Here is a 17,516-nt window from a genome sequence, read left to right as displayed (position 1 = left end):
AGCTAGACTTGATAGTGGGTGAGCCCCAAAGGCTCCACTTTCCTGGTGCTGGGTTACAGAAGTTACCACGGGATACAGCATGGCAAGCACTGTACTGACTGAGTCGTTTTCCCAGCTCTTTGAGTTTCAACATCCATTAATAGTTGCTCATTAAACCTTATCCATTCATCATCACTTCTTCTTTTGTTTTGCTTTATTTATTTATTCATTTATTTATTTTGAGACAAGGTTCTCCGTGTATCTGTCCTGGAACCCACTCTGTAGAGCAGGCTGGCTTTGAACTCACAGAGATCCGCCTGCCTCTGCCTCTTCGGGAAGGTTTGCATATAGATTTGCTCTGTGAAACACAGACCCATGGATAGCTACCCCCAGGCCCTACAAAGCACGCACATGACTCTCTCCACATAGAGGTGACCTCAGATCGTCCAGAGCAGGTTTCTGAAGATCTGTTGGCAGGGGCTTCTCACACACGAAACCTTCCTCTGTCTACACCAACTGCATCATTCTTCATGGTGGCTCCTTCTTGACTCATATAGCCATCCCCAGGATCCCACGGGAAGCCCAGCTTTCCTCCCTGTATGTAAACCTCACAGGCCAACGACATGGTTCGGCAAGCAGATTCCATGCACCGACGACTCTCTCAGCTTCTGTAACGCCACAGGCTTTGTGCCTGGAAGGCTAACAAAGCCATAGGTGGACTGTCGGGAGCTTCTGGCCGTTCTGCCTCAAGAGGGTAGATTTAACTGCGGGAGCTTTAGCTTTGAAAACTGCAATAACTTTTCAATTATAAAAAGTCTACACATGGGATTTCCCTGACACCCAGGGTGTTGGGTGCTGTGCTGGAGTTTAAAGCACATCACATCATTTGGACTTCACAGACATCTCGGGCTGAAGGTGCCAATAGTGCCCCTACTCTACAGATGAGAAAACTGAGGCTGAGAGGCTTCGTACCCAGCCTCGGAGCAGGCCTCATTCCAGGTTCTAAGGATGGCCTGCTGGGACACACGCCTCCTGCCATAAAGGGACACGGCTTCACTGTCCATTCCAAATGTTTTAGTATGCTGACATGGGAGAGGCTTGGCCGCCATGATTCCCAGATGGGGTGGAAACAGGCACTTTGTGAGAGGACAGAGGGTGTGCCTGTCCCAGCCTGGAGTTTGCACAGCATACTAGCCCATGCACCCCAAGTCTTCAAGACTGGCCAGATGCGGGTGGGACTGGGGCATCCTTGCCTGACAGCCACTGCCCAGAGCAGCCAACACTGAGTGATTGCATCTAATTACACTTAACTATGTCATCACCCACTCCAACATGTGCGACAAGCTGCCGAGGACACTGTCACTGCTACCTCCTCGCCTCTCCTCGCCTGAGAAATAATTACAGGCCTCTCTCCTCTGCCAAATGAGCCTGTAATTAACCCTAATTGCTCAAAATGCAACTGGCTAATTCTGGGAGATTAATCAAGGGGGATTCGATTGTTAGTGAATGACTTAATGTGACAAATGGCTACATTACCTACGCAGGCCCTGCTGCCCCAGCCATCAGCCTCTGTCCTGGCCCAGCTCTGGAGCTGTGCCTCCCAAGATTCTACCTGGGAATGGACTATAACATCCCAGCCAACAACGGACACTAAGCACGGATGGCATGGGTGTCCTAGGACTGTCACATGCTTGCACAGTCCAGGAGCTCACGCGGCAAGTTTGTGTGGGTCTGCAGGAGGATCCTCTCTTGGGCTGACGTAGCCCCTGCCACAGATCACAACACAGTAAGACTGCGAGCACACACAAGTTCAAAGCCCGCTTATCTCCCTGAGCTGGCATCTGTGAAGTTTACAACGGGCACAGTGGTGCACCACCAGGGACGTCAGAAGCTGGGACGAGTCTTCCGTGGTGAAGGAATACGGTTGTCTTGAATCACCCCCTGATGTGGGTCTCTTGGCCTTTGGGTAAAAAGCTGACCCTGCCCACAGGGTCCTAAAGGATCTGGCCCAGGCACCAGGCTTGCTGCCCTGCAGGCCACTGCCCGTCCCTTCCTTACGGTGGCCTGTCGGCCCTCTCAGGCATCGGGTGTTTTGCTCGGGTGGAATCCCGGGGTGCTTTCAGTTTGGTATTTTTATGTTTCTGTCCCCGGAGGCTGTGCGCTTCCTGAGAGCTGACCTGGGCCTGCCTCACGTAGCCTCACATCCTAGGCAGTGCACGGCTCACACAGGATGTATTTTTAAATATAGATGTATTTCGCTGACACGGTGGCACAGAGAATGCCTTCGAGCATAGAGACTTCTTTCATCTAGTAGGAAGGGAAGGCTGCTGCAGGAATGAACGTCCCAAGGCCAGAGCCATGCGGGGGGGTGCACGAAGGTATGGGGGTGCTCACATGCGTTGGAGGAACGCATGTAGGTGTGGGTCAAGGGCAGGGAAGTCTCCTCAGAGGGTAGTATCTGGCCTCGTGGCTTGCAGGAAGACTGAGGACATTCTAGGTCAGGGAACAGAGGAAGGAAAAGGCAGCAAGTGTGCCTGACCACCCTCAGAGCCACCTTTAGAACAGTACTGAAGGCAGCTGAACCCTCAGAGACATCGAAAGCAGGGTGAGGCAGGCACAGGGAGACCACCCCTCAACCACAGGACTGAAGACGGCTGAACAGGGTTCAGACCAAACCAGAGGCCGGCGGGGGCCCAGGAACAGGAGAACTTTCTGCTCATTCCTGAGTCCCTCCTCTCCTTGCACAGGCCTGCAGACATGGACTGCGCCTCAGTGGAAATGTCTGAAGTAAGCACAGGGCTTGAGGTACCTGGAAGCAGTCAAGGAGACGTTCTGTATGGGCAGCTATGCAGCCTCCTACAGGGAGGAGGGGGTGGGTGACTTACCTGTGGGTCTGGAGGGGGCGCAGGTCCCAGTGCATGGCAGAGGCTGTTCGGACTCACTCCGTGGGGCATGTGGCTGGGCTGTCCTGCCATCCTGCATGCCAGCCTCACAAGGTCCCAGGCTGTAACAGAAAATGAGGGCCTGGTGACATTCTCCTCCTGGCCACTCGTCCCATTCTATAGATGGATGAGCAGACAGGTTTCACTGTGCTCACTGTCACCTATTCACAAGTGACCAAGGACTCCTCAGGATACCTTCTCTGTGTTATTATAAACACTACCTCAATTGCTAGGCCTGTCCACTGGAAGCGGGAAACTGAGGTGCTCTGCAGGGATAAGAGAACTGTCCACTCCAGGCCAGCCAGGAGCCCTGTATTCCATACCTTCCTGTGGCTGTGATAAAACACCATCACCAAAAGCAACGTAGGAAGAAAGTTTATTTTGGCTTACGGTTCATAATGGTTAGAGCACATAATGGCAGAGACAACAAGGCAGCCAGGACAGGGAGCTGGGAGCTTACATCCACAGCATGACACAGAGAGAGTGAAGTGGAAGTTGGGTGAGGCTGTGTAATTTCAAAGCCCGCCTCCAGTGACGTATTTCCTCCCGCAAGGATATGCTACCTAAACCTCTCCAACAGCAGCACCGACTGGAACCAAGTGTCCAAATACCTGAGCCTACTCGAGATGTTTCTCATCCAAAGCACGATGAGACCCCACATTCAACCCCGCACTACCAAACACCGAAGCCTAATTTTTGCCTACACACTTTCAGTAGGGGCCTAGTCTGTTTTGCTGTCCTGACATCACCACATAAAGCCAAGTGGGCAGCCTGGGTGGCCGGGAAAGAGAACAGAGCCAGACTGGCAGCAGCTTCGGGGATGAGCTTGTATCCCCACCCCTGCTGGACCCCTGTGTACAACGCTGGAGGCCCAGGTTCCGTGTGAACCTCCAACGGGGTAGCTCTCCCGTCCAGGGCTAACCTGTAATGCCCCCACTGTGCACCCATTCCTGAGCAAAAGGCCACCGACTGTCTCCCCTACTATTACTTCTACTGCTGGTACTAGAGGCGGCTTCCGGCTTCCCCACCATACAGACCTCTCTGGCGCAAAGCCGAGGCGGGTGTGCATGGAAGTTTTCTGGCTGGGGAAAGACCTGTACTCAACCCCATGATCCTTTTGTGGGGGGAAGTCTGCATGCACCCCCCAGTATGTCTTTAACACCTTCCATGTGTCAGGTCTGGGCTTGGGGTCCCACGAGGCACATACAGAGGCATCAGTGTAGCTCAGGCAGTAAGAGAGCCCCATATATCCTCAGACTCACCCTTTGTGTCCCAATCCAGGTCTGAACTCCAGGGGTCTTGACCCAGGCTATTGAGCAGCTGTATGATAGTCCCCAGGGAACCAGGAGTCCCTATGAGTCATGGATGGCCTTCCGAACATCTCCAGGGAATGAGCACAGAGGCTCACAAGCTGGTTAGTCCTGTCTCACGTAACCTACATGGCAGGGCCCGAGCTAAGAGGTTGTTTGCAGCAGCCCCTTTTCTGTTACTATGCCAAAATGCCCGAGTCTGGATAACTTTATAAAGAAACGTTTTACTCAGCTCACAGTTTTGGAGGTTCCGGAGCCTGAAGCCAGTGTCCAATCAGCACTGGCAGGAAAACTCGAATTACAGTGGCAGGGACTCCTGTGGAGAAGGGTAGATCCCACAGCCAGACAGGAAGCCAAGCTGTCATTCATTCAGGGGTCAGGCTTGAGCTTTTATAACATTAATTTCCTGAGGAAAAAATCTTTCCTGGAGGCAGTGCCCCATGACCTAATGACCTCGCACTAGGCTCTAGCATTTAAAGGTCCTCGCATCTCTCGACAGCAGTGAGACAGGAACCAACACTGCTACGGTTAGAGCAGACACCCTGCAGATCTGGCTGGGCTGTTTACCAGCCGCACCAGCTGGGACCGACTGTAACCCCTGGGTGCACCTGGCCCACTGCAGCGCGTGCCCTGGCCTCCAGCACCGTCCTCCTGCATCCCCGGGCACCCTTTACCTCCTCTGCTCTGTGAGTGGGTACAATGCGTGTGGGGTACAGGTCTGTGTGTGCATCTAGAGGGCAGAGGCAGACGGCGTGTCTGCGTCAGTAACTCTGCTCCTCATTTCTGGAGACAGCTCACTGAATCCACAGCTCACTGACTTGGCTACAAGAACTGGTCGGGGAGACCCAGGGACTCTCCCCTTCCCATCTCCCCAGAGTGCGTCACCACACCCAGCCTTACATGTGGGTGCTGGGGCCGAACTCAGCTTCTCACATGTGCGGTGAGGGCTTTCTCGACTGAGTTGTGTCCCAGCCCCTCCTGCTCTTTTGGGAACTTTGTCATACTCTGCAGCACATAAACTCAACAGAGAGAGAGGACAGAGACAACCTGGAGAGACCCTGACAGCAAGGGTCTCTACCAAGACAGCCATTCCTGGCCAGCACATTCATACAGACTCCTGTCTGTGACATTAACCGCCTTCGCTGTGGCTAGTCCTCGCATGTGGACATACACACCAGTGTCTGACTGGGGATACATGTGGCATCGCAGGCAGGCCTCTCCCTCCCCGCACCCACCCACCCACGTAGGCCTTACAGTGATGCAGATGGGCCCAGATGCCCTCAGAATATTCCACCCTCCCACCAGCTGGCTGAGCATCCTGGCAGCACCACCACCCCCAGGATGGCGCGGTGGAGGACGGGGTACAGAAAGCCCCAGGATAAACAGATAAGCACAGGGAAGCTTCCTCAGGCACTGCTGTTACTCAGGGGGAAAGCCTGTAACAACAAACTGGGTATGAGAGTGAGCCCAATGTAAAATGCGCATGAATTTGAAGATGAAACCAGAGTCTCCCGCAGGCTTAGCAGCTGGTGCAGGCAACACCCTCCGCACCCTCAGGGTGACATGTTCACCGTCCTCTGCCCTTAGGGGTACCTCTGGGAAAAAGCTGGAGAACTGTCTTCAGGAGAAGGCTCCACCTTTATCTCAGGCTCTAGAATGGGCCCGCAGGTTGCCCAGTCCTGGCCATTCACGTATCTGTTCTGCCTGTGTGCCTGTCTGTACCCTGTCTCTGAATCCCCTCCCCTCATCCTGCCTTTCCCAGCTCCAGCTCCCAGGTATTTAGGGCCTGGGGGTGAGGGGTTGTGTGTGAATCTGTACTCTTTCACGTAGCAGCTGGGACCCTGGGCAAATCTTGCTGAGCTGCCTGGCAGTTGTTTGGGAAGGTCATGCCTCCTGGGATCAGGCATTCAAACAGGACTCAAGGTGGACAGGACCATGACAAAGGGGCCCAAGCCACCTCAGGAATGACAGATAATGATGATCAGGACCATGACAAAGGGGCCCAAGCCACCTCAGAAATAACAGATAATGATGATCAGGACCATGACAAAGGGGCCCAAGCCACCTCAGGAATAACAGATAATGATGATGATAGTTGCATGGGCCCTTAATATGCCCTTCATCCCTGTAAACTTTAACACAACTCCACGAGATAGAGGCTACAATCATCCTATCGAACAAACGAAGAAACTGAGGTACAAGGAGGTTGAAGGCATGCCTGGGTCACATGGATAAACCCTGGGGCTAGAAACTAAGGTGGCACCCTTGTTCTGAGGCCACCACACTGTCACCTCTTCCAGTGGCCCTCTGTCAATGAGCCCTGTCTCCACCTAAGAGCAACGTGGTGCCAGCGCACAAGATTGGGGTTGGGGTCCACAAAGCGCCTTTTATCCAACAGACGTCAACAGACACTGCCCTCCAGATCACACCCTGCCACTGTCCCCACCAACTTCCTCTCAGAGGCCCGGCCCTGGCAAAAAGCTGCCACTCGGTGTGGTGCCACACACGGCCACAGTGCTCCCCAGGAGGACCGCCCGCCCTGACCAGCACCCAGAGGACCACTCCAGATGGACAGAGTCCAGCAGGGAAGGAGGGAGACCCTTCTCTATGGATCACGCTCCCCACGCATCTACATTTTATAGGTAGGGAAACCGAGGCTCACAGCCATTTGCCCAGCAAGCTACAGATGAAAATTTGGGTTCACGCTTCAGGGGCTCCTTCCAAGGCTTTGGTTGTTCCCCAAGGAGTCTCCAGAGGGCAGGGTTTGAAGGAGCCTGTGTTCTGTGGTATCCCAGTGAAAACCCCACCTTCTCACACCACACATTTCTACAGAAATGCAAGCAGACAAACAAAACAAACAAGCCCTGCTTCTTCCAGAGAGAGCTGCAGGAAGGCTGCAATAAAGGGCCCCTGGAGGGAGACGGAGAGCGCAGGGGAGGACCAGAGGACTACTGTGAGTGACAGGGGAGTCTCTTAGCCCTCTGACCCTGGGGATTCCAGGATCCCCCAGTCCCTGCCAAGCTGCAGAGCAATGAGGCAGTGACTGCCAAGCCCAAGCCAGGGGCCAAAAATCTGTGGAATGTGACTCGGAGCCACAGGCCTCACTGAATCGTCTCAGAGCACCTCTCCTCTCAAGTGAGCTGGTGCCTGGGCTCTGAGGCGCTGTACCATGCACACACCATGTGGCCTTTCACCTAGGCTCCTGGTTTTGGTGTGAAGAGCAACAAAAAGCCAGAGATGAACCTGGAACAGTCTAGGTCTTAGGAGGGGCCTGCTGGAGAGAGAGCTGCATGGCTGAGTTAAAATGTTGGCTCATTTTCCTATGACCAGCGCCTCAGTTTCCACACATGGGAAATGGGTGAACCATAAGATGGAGCTCTACTAGAATCTAGGTGGACTGCATATTTTAGAAGACGTACAGCAGGAACAGGGCTGGGTACGTGGAAGGAGCCAGAAGCTCTGGTTGCTGTAAGCATTATTTATGCTAACCCTCACTGAGAAGTGAAGGGTAGCTGCCTCTACACATGGCAGCCGTGGAGGCAGTGGCTCAGGCAGGGCCAGACGTTTGCTCCAAGTCACAAAGATGGGACATCATGTCTCCCTTCATGTGAACGGTGGCTACTCTGCCTGGCTTGGTCAAAGCCTCACTAATGAGGAGTCAGGGCAGGATGGGTGCTGCTCTAGGTTCAACTCTAAGTTCCAAGCAGCCTTTCTCCTAGGACTGTCACCTGGCCCTTGCCTCCCAGTCCTCACGGAGGCCAGCAGTTCCCAGGGGCTCTCTGTGAGGGTTACACCAGCAAAGCTGGGGTAAGGGCCCTGCCCAGAGCACATGTCCAGACAGCTGGGATGGCAGAAGCCCAGTGCCCACCTCCTGGAGCCTATAACTGACCTAGAGAGGTCACAGGCTGGCACTGGGCAAGGTGCGGCCTAAAGCTGGAGGTCAAAGGCCCAGTTCGGGAGCACAGAACGTCCCAGCCCCTTGTCACCCACGGGGGGTAAGGCTAGTACAGCTTTAGCCAACACCCACAGGTGATTTACCATCTCCTGAGATGAGGAACCAATACTCTCACTGTGCAGATGGCGAAACGGAGGCTCCAGAAAGGGCCTTGTCAAGATGAGCCCACAAAGAGTGGACAGGCACCACCTGAGCAGCTTCTCAAAGCAGTGAGATGAAGAACTCCAGCTGGTGAGCGCCTGCCGCATGGACCAGTTGACATAGAACCGGACAGGGACACGGTGTATACGATGTATATTCCATACAATTACCAGAATCCACAGGCAGAGGAGGAAATGAAAGTCAGACGGGTTGAGTGACAGCCCAAGGTCACACAGCAGGCAACAGGCACAGGCGCTCAGTCTGCCTGGTCCATCTACACTGCCTTGGAAGAGGGCGCAGATGCAGGCATGGGTAGGTAGACTGAATGAATGAATCTAGCCCAGACATGCAGCCCCTTCACTAGTCTCTGGGTACGCAGGTATGACTCGTTTGTTACATGACAGGGAGCAGTCAGAGCCAGCATTCTGGGAGCCTGTTACTCTGGGAAAGACAGATGGTGTCTGGTTTCTGGACTGGTCCTGTGTCCCCTTACCCTTCCGAACCCCGGCCCTCCAGAGCACACACATGCTCAGATGCTGTAGCTCCACGGTCAGGCCACACTGAGGTACGTGGGCCCCTTTCTCAGGCAGCGAGACCCGAGAGCCATGCAACCAGCTCCCTGGAGCTGTGTGATGCCCAAGGCTGCACAGAGTTCCCCCGAACTTTCTCCTCGCCCCTTCCTTTCCCTTGCCTGTTCTCTGTCTTGTACCCCTGCCCCTGGCACCTCTACCTAAATCTACCTAACTCCTGCCAACCTAGGCTCCCTCTGGGGTACTCCAGACCCAGATATAACTACACCCAACAATGCTCAAATTGGCAGCAGCCTGCGCTTCCTGAATCCCATCTCAGCAAGAAGAAGGCTCCACCCAGAGCCCTCCAAAGTCTCCCTCCCCAAACCCCCTTCGAGACTTAAGTCTTCCCAGAAGTCCCTGCCGGCCCCCCCGCCCCCGCCCCCCACAGTGCTTCTCTTTTCTGTACACATGTCCAGAGACCAGAGGAGTCCTCTAGGCTGGTAGCCAGCAGGTCCCAGAAATCCTCCTGTCTTCTCCCCAAACCCCCACCACTCATGTTATGGCATGTACAGTCATGACAAACTTAGTATGTGGGTGCTGGGGATCTGAACTCAGATACATGCTTACACAGCGAGGGTTCTTCCCCACTGAGGTACCCCAACAAGTCTGCCCTGATTCCAAGGTGAAGCCCACAGGTCAGAGTGAGATGTTCCCATGCCCAACCTGCGCCGGCCTGCCCACTACACTCCCATCCACCAGGCGACCCCCCCATAGCTTCACTACAGAGCCTCCCTGACCTTCCATAGCACCCCAGCCCTCCCAGACTTCACCACACAGCAGCCTTCACCCAGAAGATCTATCCACGACCCAGTAATTCACAAAGTCACACTCACCTACCAGGGTTGGGTCTATGACCTGCCTTGGGCTCAGAAATTGTTGTGAGATCTTGGGAAAGCGTCATTCTCTCCCTGAGCTCAAAGTTCCTTAGGATGCAGGGGCACCCATACCTTCCAGGGTGGCCAGGTGGTCCCAGTATGACAGGCTGCACATGGATTTCTGCCTAACACCAACACTTATGGACACAGACTGCTTCCTCCGTCATCATGCCCACTTCTGAAGCTGGGCTTCAAGAACAGAAACTGACCATAGTGCCATCTTCAAGCTGCTAGGTTGTGGGAGGGATGGAGGTCCTTGCACTCACAGATAAGCACCAAGGGAACCAGGAATGTTAAACACGCAGGGTTGTTCCTTCAAAGTGAGGGACACATAATCTGCCCAGAAGGCTGGGAGCAGATGGGTTAATAGCCTGGTGACCTGTGTGCTATGAGACCAGACCGGATCCTCTCCCAGACCCCTTATCATGAGCCTGTCAATCTACAGAAACCATCTTTATAGAAGATGTCACATGTGCTTTATACAGAGTTTTGATGTAGTTACATCTTAAGTTTTATTGTACGCAAAAAAAAATCACCAAATAGTGCATTGCTTAAAGATGCCTAAAATAAACTACAAGGTGTCCGACTCTCAAAGTTTGCATCAGCACTGGCTACCAAGTTGTACCAAACCAAACTGTCTTCTTTCCTTCCACAGATCTTTACTCTGCTGACCATGGTGGTCACAGAGACACGCCCTACACACACACACACACACATGACCTTGCCCAGGTCTGGCATAAAAGGGACCTAATGAGAGCTGATCAAACTTTCACTGGCTGGCAGAGAGGCTCAGCCAAAACATCCAAAACAAACCATACCACACGCTGTGGGATTCCCAGGACTCATGGTCACATTTCTGTTCCTGCTTCTGGGTAACAAAGGGGTTATAACCACCTGTCCTTTCTTCTGTGGGGAGACCCTGGTTTAAACTGCTCAGGGTAAAGCTGAGATCTGCACACACCCCACCTGTGGATGCCTCAACACCATTTAAGAGGTCAGGAAACTGAGCCACAAAGAAGTTAGATGACCTATCAAGTTGGTAAACAGTGGGACCTGTGTGATCCCAGCCCTGACTCCAAAAGTCTGGGATTTCTATCACTTGCCTGGAGCAATCCTTGGAAATCATCAGGAGCCAGAAGCTAGGATCCATTTCCTCAGGGTCCGCAGGTTCCTAGGAAACTCACCACTCCAATGACTCCTGCTGAGCTCTCATCCCAGAAATGAATTTGGCAGGTTCTCCTATATCTGAAGTGAATGGTCTCCTGGCAAAGTTCACCCCCATCCCAAATACCCAACTGCACAACCTCCTCCAGGCAGAATTCTTGGATTCCCTCTCCTGCCCGCAGTGTGTCACTGGAGGCTTGGCTCTGGTACTTTATGAAGTTTCCGTCTGATCATGGCTTCCCTCAAAGGTAGAGACCAAGTCACTCTCCTCTGGGACTTAGTGGGCACAGAAGAGGGTTAGGCAAAGGCTGACAGAGGTTGCAAGGGAGAGACTGGCACCCCTGGAAGCCTGGAGAGCCAGGGCTAGGGAAGGACACACTTCGAGGCAGAAATTCTTGAGAGTAGAAACCCATCTATCCCGTATCCTTCCTCAGACACTGCTAGACACAGTTATTCACCCAACCAACAGCAGGAGGAACACACCAGCCCAGCAGCTCCAAGGGGCTACAGCCACAAGGTCTGTCCCAAGCTTGCCCTCAGGCCCAGCAGAGTGCCAGCTATCCCTAGTGGCCCCTGCATACCCCTGGCTACAGCTCCCACCCCACAGAAACGCGTTCCACCCGTCCCCTCAACTCTGCTAGGCGTTCTAGCAAAGACTGGGAACCACTTAACAGGATCCTGGCTGTTAGCACCTGTGCTGTGTCCCTCCCGGCCCCCCCCCCCCCGCAGTGTCACAGGTCTCTCAGGCTAGTGACACTGCTGCCCTCCCTTGCTGCTGCCTGCCAGCAGATAGCAGAGGCGCAGCTAGGTTTGGTGACCCCCTGAGTTCAGGCTCTGGAGGCCTCTGGACGCCCTGTCACTTGCTGGGCAAGCCCCGGGAGTACAAGCAGAAAGAAAGGGGAAGGAGTTCCCTATAGCAGGGGCTGGCAGGGCTGGTACCTTCCAAAGTGAGTAGCTCCAGGGCAGGTCTGCTCAGCTGGGGGTTGAGGGCTGGGGAGGTGCCCCAGAGCCTCTGGGGATCCAAATGGCCTCTCCGTGAGGCGGGTGAGGGACGTGGGGCCCCTCTGTCTGCTTGTGGGACTTCCCCTTCCCAAGACTCCAGTCCTTAGACACCACCAAGAGGAAACTTCCCCACTACGCGGTGCTCCAAAAATAGCTGGGACTGCCACCTCTATGGTGAATGGAACTTGTCACAGCCCCCACAGAGGCTCCTGCTTACCAGGGAGTTCAAGCTGGTGGCAGTGGCCACCAGATGACATAGAAGTTGAAAATGTTACCAGAGTCCTCCTGGGATGGCCTGGTCAGCTTCTCATCTTACCCACCAGGAAACACACACACACACACACACACACACACACACACACACACACACACACACACACACACACTCTGTAACAACACTGCTGCCCCCAAGCTGATGCCACGCCCTATACAAAGGGGTTTTCCCTCCAGGCCATCTCTTCCATCCGTCACCCAGAACTTGGACACTGGATGCAGTGGGTCAGTCTGGGATCCAAGAGGGAATCTCTCCCTCGTCCCCTGTGGTACATCCCACCAAGGATAAAAGTCTCTGTCCTTTTAAAAGACTAGTCTTTCCTGGGCTGGGCCGACTGTTTAGTGGGGGAAAGGCTCACTGAGAGAGTGTGAGGACCTAAGTTCAGATTCCTAGAACCCAAGTAAGCTGGACACAGAAGCCTGTCTACACTCCCAGCACTCCCTGCAAGAAGAGAAGTCAAGGCCGCCAGCAGCCGCAAACAAGAGGCTATTTCAAATAAGATGGATGCAAGGGATGACACCTGCAGGGGTCTCCTGACCCCCCACATGGATTCACGAAGAATGCACGAGCACACACAAGGGTATATTTTTTAATAAAAACAAAAGCTTGCCCCTTCCTCTGGGCAAGACCTATCTGCAGGCCATGAAAGAGGGTCTGTCAAACCCCAGCGCTAGTTTGGAGCCCTGGCTCTGCGATTGCCCTGTGCCCTGGTCATAGATTAAATGGGGACAAGGACAGCATCTACTGTCCCAGGATGCTAGGGGACTATATGACATTTCAGGGGTCAAAAGTGCTCAGCTCTGGGCCTGGCTCCTAACAGACACCCAAACAGCGGGATCATTGTTGCGCTTGAGTCTGCCCTTACTCGGGCATTGGGCTTTGCTCTCTAAACCAAGGCCAGAGGTCCAGGAATTGAGGCCTTGAAGGGTTCCCAGTCTCCCTCCCCCCTTTCCAAGCCCTTCTCGCTGCCCCTTCTACGTAGAAACTATGCCAACAACTGGAAAAACCAGGATGCCAAAGACAAAAGGTCTCTGTTCTTACTGGGGCCACGGGACAGAAGAGCGTCCAACAGTGTCCCAAGAAGTAAGGATGGTCGCACACAGCTTCTTTCCACCGCTCCCCGTCCATCCCCAAAGTGTCAGTGCTAGACAGGTGGGCAGGACTAGACTGGGGGAGAAGGGTCCCCAGCAGAGGACACGGGATTCAAAGGCACAGAGGCAGGCTGGGTTCATGCTCTGGGTCTCCCACGTGCCACACGTGTCCTCTGTTCTCTTACAAGGGGTGGGGACAGCATTTACTGTCCCCAGGCCTGCTCCAGGCCTCTCCACAGTCCGCACTTGCCTTCTCCAGAACAAGAGCCTCTTCTGACTGCACCCCTCCGCCGCCCCACTGCTGTGGGCGCTGACGCCCTAGAGGCCGCGCCGCGCCAGACTCTGCACTTGCCAATACACCTTCCCCGCCAGCCCCAGATGCCTGCCAGGCATATGCCTAGTGCCGTTTGGTGACGGCTGCCGGGCCCAGGCCATCCATCCATAGGGGCTGGACTCCAAGGCCAGGCCCTGGGCAGTATTTTCCCAAGAAGGAGGTGGTCAAAGACCTGTTTCTTGCATGACCCCATCAGTCTGGTTCACAGAGAAGGAAGGTTCCAGACGAACTGGATGGGGGCCCCCTGAGAACCACAGTGAGCTCCCTCCTTAGTCTGATCCTGCTACCCAGTGCCTACACAAGCACGAGTCCTGCAGCTACTCCACCTCTCCTCGTCAGACATTTGCTGGGCATGAATTGGATCTGGAGCATGTGGCCATTTTTTTCAAAGGGTACATTTTTGTTTTGTGTGTGTGTGAAGGTGTGGCACACATGATTTTGTGTGCGTGTTCACACGTGTGGAGGCCAGAGATTTTAGTCAGTGTCTCCTACCACTCTCCATTTCATTCACTGACATGGGGTTCCTCATGCCCTGGGGGTCCTCTGTCTGCCTCCCTGCACGGCAAGGGTTTTACCCCTGGGCTATCTCTCCAGCCTCTAATACGTGGCCACTTTTAACTCCACCTGAGGGACTCTGGCTCCGAGTTGTGGTATATATAGCATGGTGGCCCAGGACTTACAACCTGGGAACCCACCAAGGCTGTCTCTGGTCTCAGTTTCCCCACCTACAACATGGGGCTGAGGTGACCCTTTCTGTGCAATGTTTGACAACAGTGGTGGGGAATTTGTGACCCCCTGGGGTCCCTAAAACTGACCTGGGAGTCTGGTATCCAATCCCATGCTTACTTCCAGGAGGGAAGCAACTCTTCCAGGCCTGGAAGAGCCAGAGGATCTGTTCTCTGGCCCAAGAACACTTTCTGCATGCTGCTGCCACCATGTGGGGGTCCCCAGCACCCCTCGCCGTGGGCTCCCAAACACAACCACAGTGGCAGTGAATGGAGAGAATGCTATACCCAGAGTTCCCCTAACTGCCAGCGGCTGGGCCGGACCCCTGGAGGACACTGGCAGCAAGCACGTTCACAAAGCTGCTTTGTAAGGCATCTGTACCCACAGATGAGGAAACAGCCTGGCCCGCTGTGTCCCAGCTGGAGAGGCAGAGCTTGGCTGGGAACTCAGGCCCGTAACTTCCCTTGAGTGAGCCGCATGCCTGCCTTCTGAGAAGAAAACTGGGGGCGAGATTGGGGTGGTGGTGGCTGGACAACCACACCAGTGTTTCACTATGCTGTTTGGAGGGATCAAGGAGGCTTCTGGGGAGTAGCTCAATCCAGGCTCTGGAGTCTGGAGTTCAAATCCTAGGCTGCCAGGGTCCCAGCCACCTCTGTAGTTCTGTCTCCTGAAAACAGGGGCCTCTGTAGGACTTGCCTTGTGGGACTGTATGAACGCGCTGGTAAATACCTGCTGTGGCGCAAGCCCACACAGGAGCTCATGTGTGGCCACTGGGACACTGTGGGGATGAATTTCAGAGCCAAGCAGTGGTCAATCAAGAACAGATAACCTGCTGGGCAGTGGCAGCACCTGCTTTAATCCCAGCACTCGGGAGGCAGAGGCAGGAGGATCTCTGTCTACAAAGTGAGGTTCAGGACAGCCAGAGCTACACAGAGAAACCCTGTCTCAAAAAGCAAAACAAAACAAAACAAACAAAACCCCAGATCCCTGCATGTAGCACACGCTCCGTGAAAACAATCCTTCACAGGAAAGCCATTCCTCACTCTCCCAGGGTCCCCAGGCCTGATGCACCCAGGCTCCCTTTTCATCCTCCTGAAGCTGGGACCCAGAAGAGCTGGTGACAGCATTTCACAAGTTACCAGGATGAATCTAAGCTGCCCCTTCCCCCACCACTTCAATACATAAATCTTGGCCTGGACTGATAACAGACACTATATATTTACATGACGATCTTTCTCGTGATCACAGGTCTAGCGGCTCTGGCAGACAGCGTGCGGCAGGGATTACTGTGGTCCTAGGAGAGTCACTATTTCCCCATGACTTTTATTGTCCATTATATCCTGGTGGTTACAGGGCTGTGTTCTGGACCTGGCAGGAATACGGCACACGGAGGGCTGGGGACGCTGCATATCCTAACTGTAGTACTGCAGACTGTCCTCTGGGTCCATCCACCCACCGGGTCTTTGTGTGATACACAGATTCCAAAACCTCACTGTGGGGGCCTGAGGGTACTAGACATAGATACTCGGAGCCCAGGTGTAGTCCTGGTGGCCTTGGGGGGCATGGAGGGTGTTGCACTGCAAGGGTGGAGCATGGAGGTGTGCTGAGCTATCTTACTCCTGGCTCAAGGGGCTCGGTAGGTCTTTCGGGAGTTTATGAGACAGCTGGACTCAACCATGGGAAGAAATTAGCAATAGTATAAATCAAGTGACGCTACTTTGTTAAACATTCTCTAGGGACAGAAGGGGTGCCCCAGCAGGCCACTGGGGGCCTGGGAGAGGACACGGGCTGAGGAGTCAGCTGTGACTCCTTGCTGCACAGTGTGACTTTGAGCACATTATTTCCCTTTCGGAGCCCCAGTCTCTGTGCGTGCGTGCGTGCGTGCGTGCGTGCGTGCGTGCGTGCGTGCGTGCGTGTGTGTGTGTGTGTGTGTGTGTGTGTGTGTGTGTGCATACATACAGAGCGCGAGCCTCCCACACACCTTGAGTGTGAGACAACCGCCACACATTACAGGAGTTCCCTAGTTTAATAAACCAGCTATCGTCACTTGTTTAACACTGAGCACCTTCTTTGTATTGAACAGTATGAGTCAGAGGCATAACATTCAGAGTAACCAATATTGTATTCTTGGGGTTTTTTGGATTAATTTTTATTTAAAATTTAAAAGTCCATTTTAGACACCAATCCCAGTTCCCTCTCCCTCCTGTCCTTCCATTTCCCCCATCAGTTCCCCATCCACTCCTCAGGGAGGGTGAGGCCTCCCATGGAGGATCATCAAAGTCTGCCACATCATTTAGGGCAGGACCTAACCTTTCCTGTATATCTAGGCTGAGAGAGTATCCCTCCATAGGGAATGTGCACTAGGGATAAATACTGGTTCCAGTGCCAGAGGCCCCATAGACTGCCCAGGCCTCCTAACTAACACCCACGTTCAGGGGGCCTGGTTCGGTCTTCCCCAGCTGTCAGACTGGGGTCTGTGAGCTCCCACTTGCTCAGGTCAGCTGTTCCTGTGGGTTTCCCCAGCATGGTCTTGACCTCTTTGCTCATCACTCCTCCCTCTCTACAACTGGATTCCAGGAGTTCGGCTCAGTGTTTAGCTGTGGATTTCTGCTTCTGCTTCCATCAGCTACTGGATGAATGCTCGTTTTACTTTCTGTGTCTGGGTTACCTCATCAGAATGGTTTCTTCTAGATGCATCCATTTACCTGCGAATTTCAAGATTCCATTGGTTTTTTTTTTCCATTGTGTAAATGTACCACATTTTCTCTACCCACTCTTTAGTTGAGGGGCATCTAGGTTGCTTTCAGGTTCTAGTCTGGGCTCCTGGCTCCTTTGCTTTTACATCTTTCTCCTAGGGTTTTTGGGGCTCAATGAAAAGGCTAAACTCTCAGTGCCCCTGACACAATACAAATGGTGTCCTGTAGGCCTCTTGGCCTGGCCAGGTCTCCCCTCAACCTCCACAAATGGTATGCCAGGGTCTCTTGGGTAGGAAGGAAGATGGTAGAGCCCCACACACCGTTGCTGGGTTATTCACGTATGTTTTTCACAGAAGCAGAGACTGACGCTTGGAAAGCCTGTGGTCACTGTCCCCCCATAAGAGTCAGACTCACACCCTAGGCTGGAGTTGTCAGAGCTTGTAGCTGGGTGCCCG

General features: G+C 53.8%; 1 protein-coding gene across 3 annotated transcripts in view; it reads right to left on the bottom strand.

Annotated features, from left to right (window-relative positions):
* Positions 1-17,516, bottom strand: part of Nek6 (NIMA related kinase 6) — a 71,872-nt gene that overhangs the window by 29,924 nt on the left and 24,432 nt on the right. For 2 of the 3 annotated variants that reach the window (XM_040735700.1, XM_040735699.1), the window contains exon 2: positions 2,865-2,983. In XM_040735700.1, coding sequence (XP_040591634.1) covers positions 2,865-2,954 — 90 coding nt within the window. In that variant the 5' untranslated portion in view covers positions 2,955-2,983. Of the gene's footprint in view, positions 1-2,864; positions 2,984-11,877; positions 12,013-17,516 lie in introns of those variants that run through there. The other variant, XM_013122042.3, reaches the window with a different exon arrangement.

This window comes from Mesocricetus auratus, unplaced genomic scaffold (assembly GCF_017639785.1).
Source record: "Mesocricetus auratus isolate SY011 unplaced genomic scaffold, BCM_Maur_2.0 Super-Scaffold_100047, whole genome shotgun sequence".
Lineage (NCBI taxonomy): Eukaryota > Metazoa > Chordata > Mammalia > Rodentia > Cricetidae > Mesocricetus > Mesocricetus auratus.
This window is presented reverse-complemented; position numbering and strand designations above follow the sequence as displayed.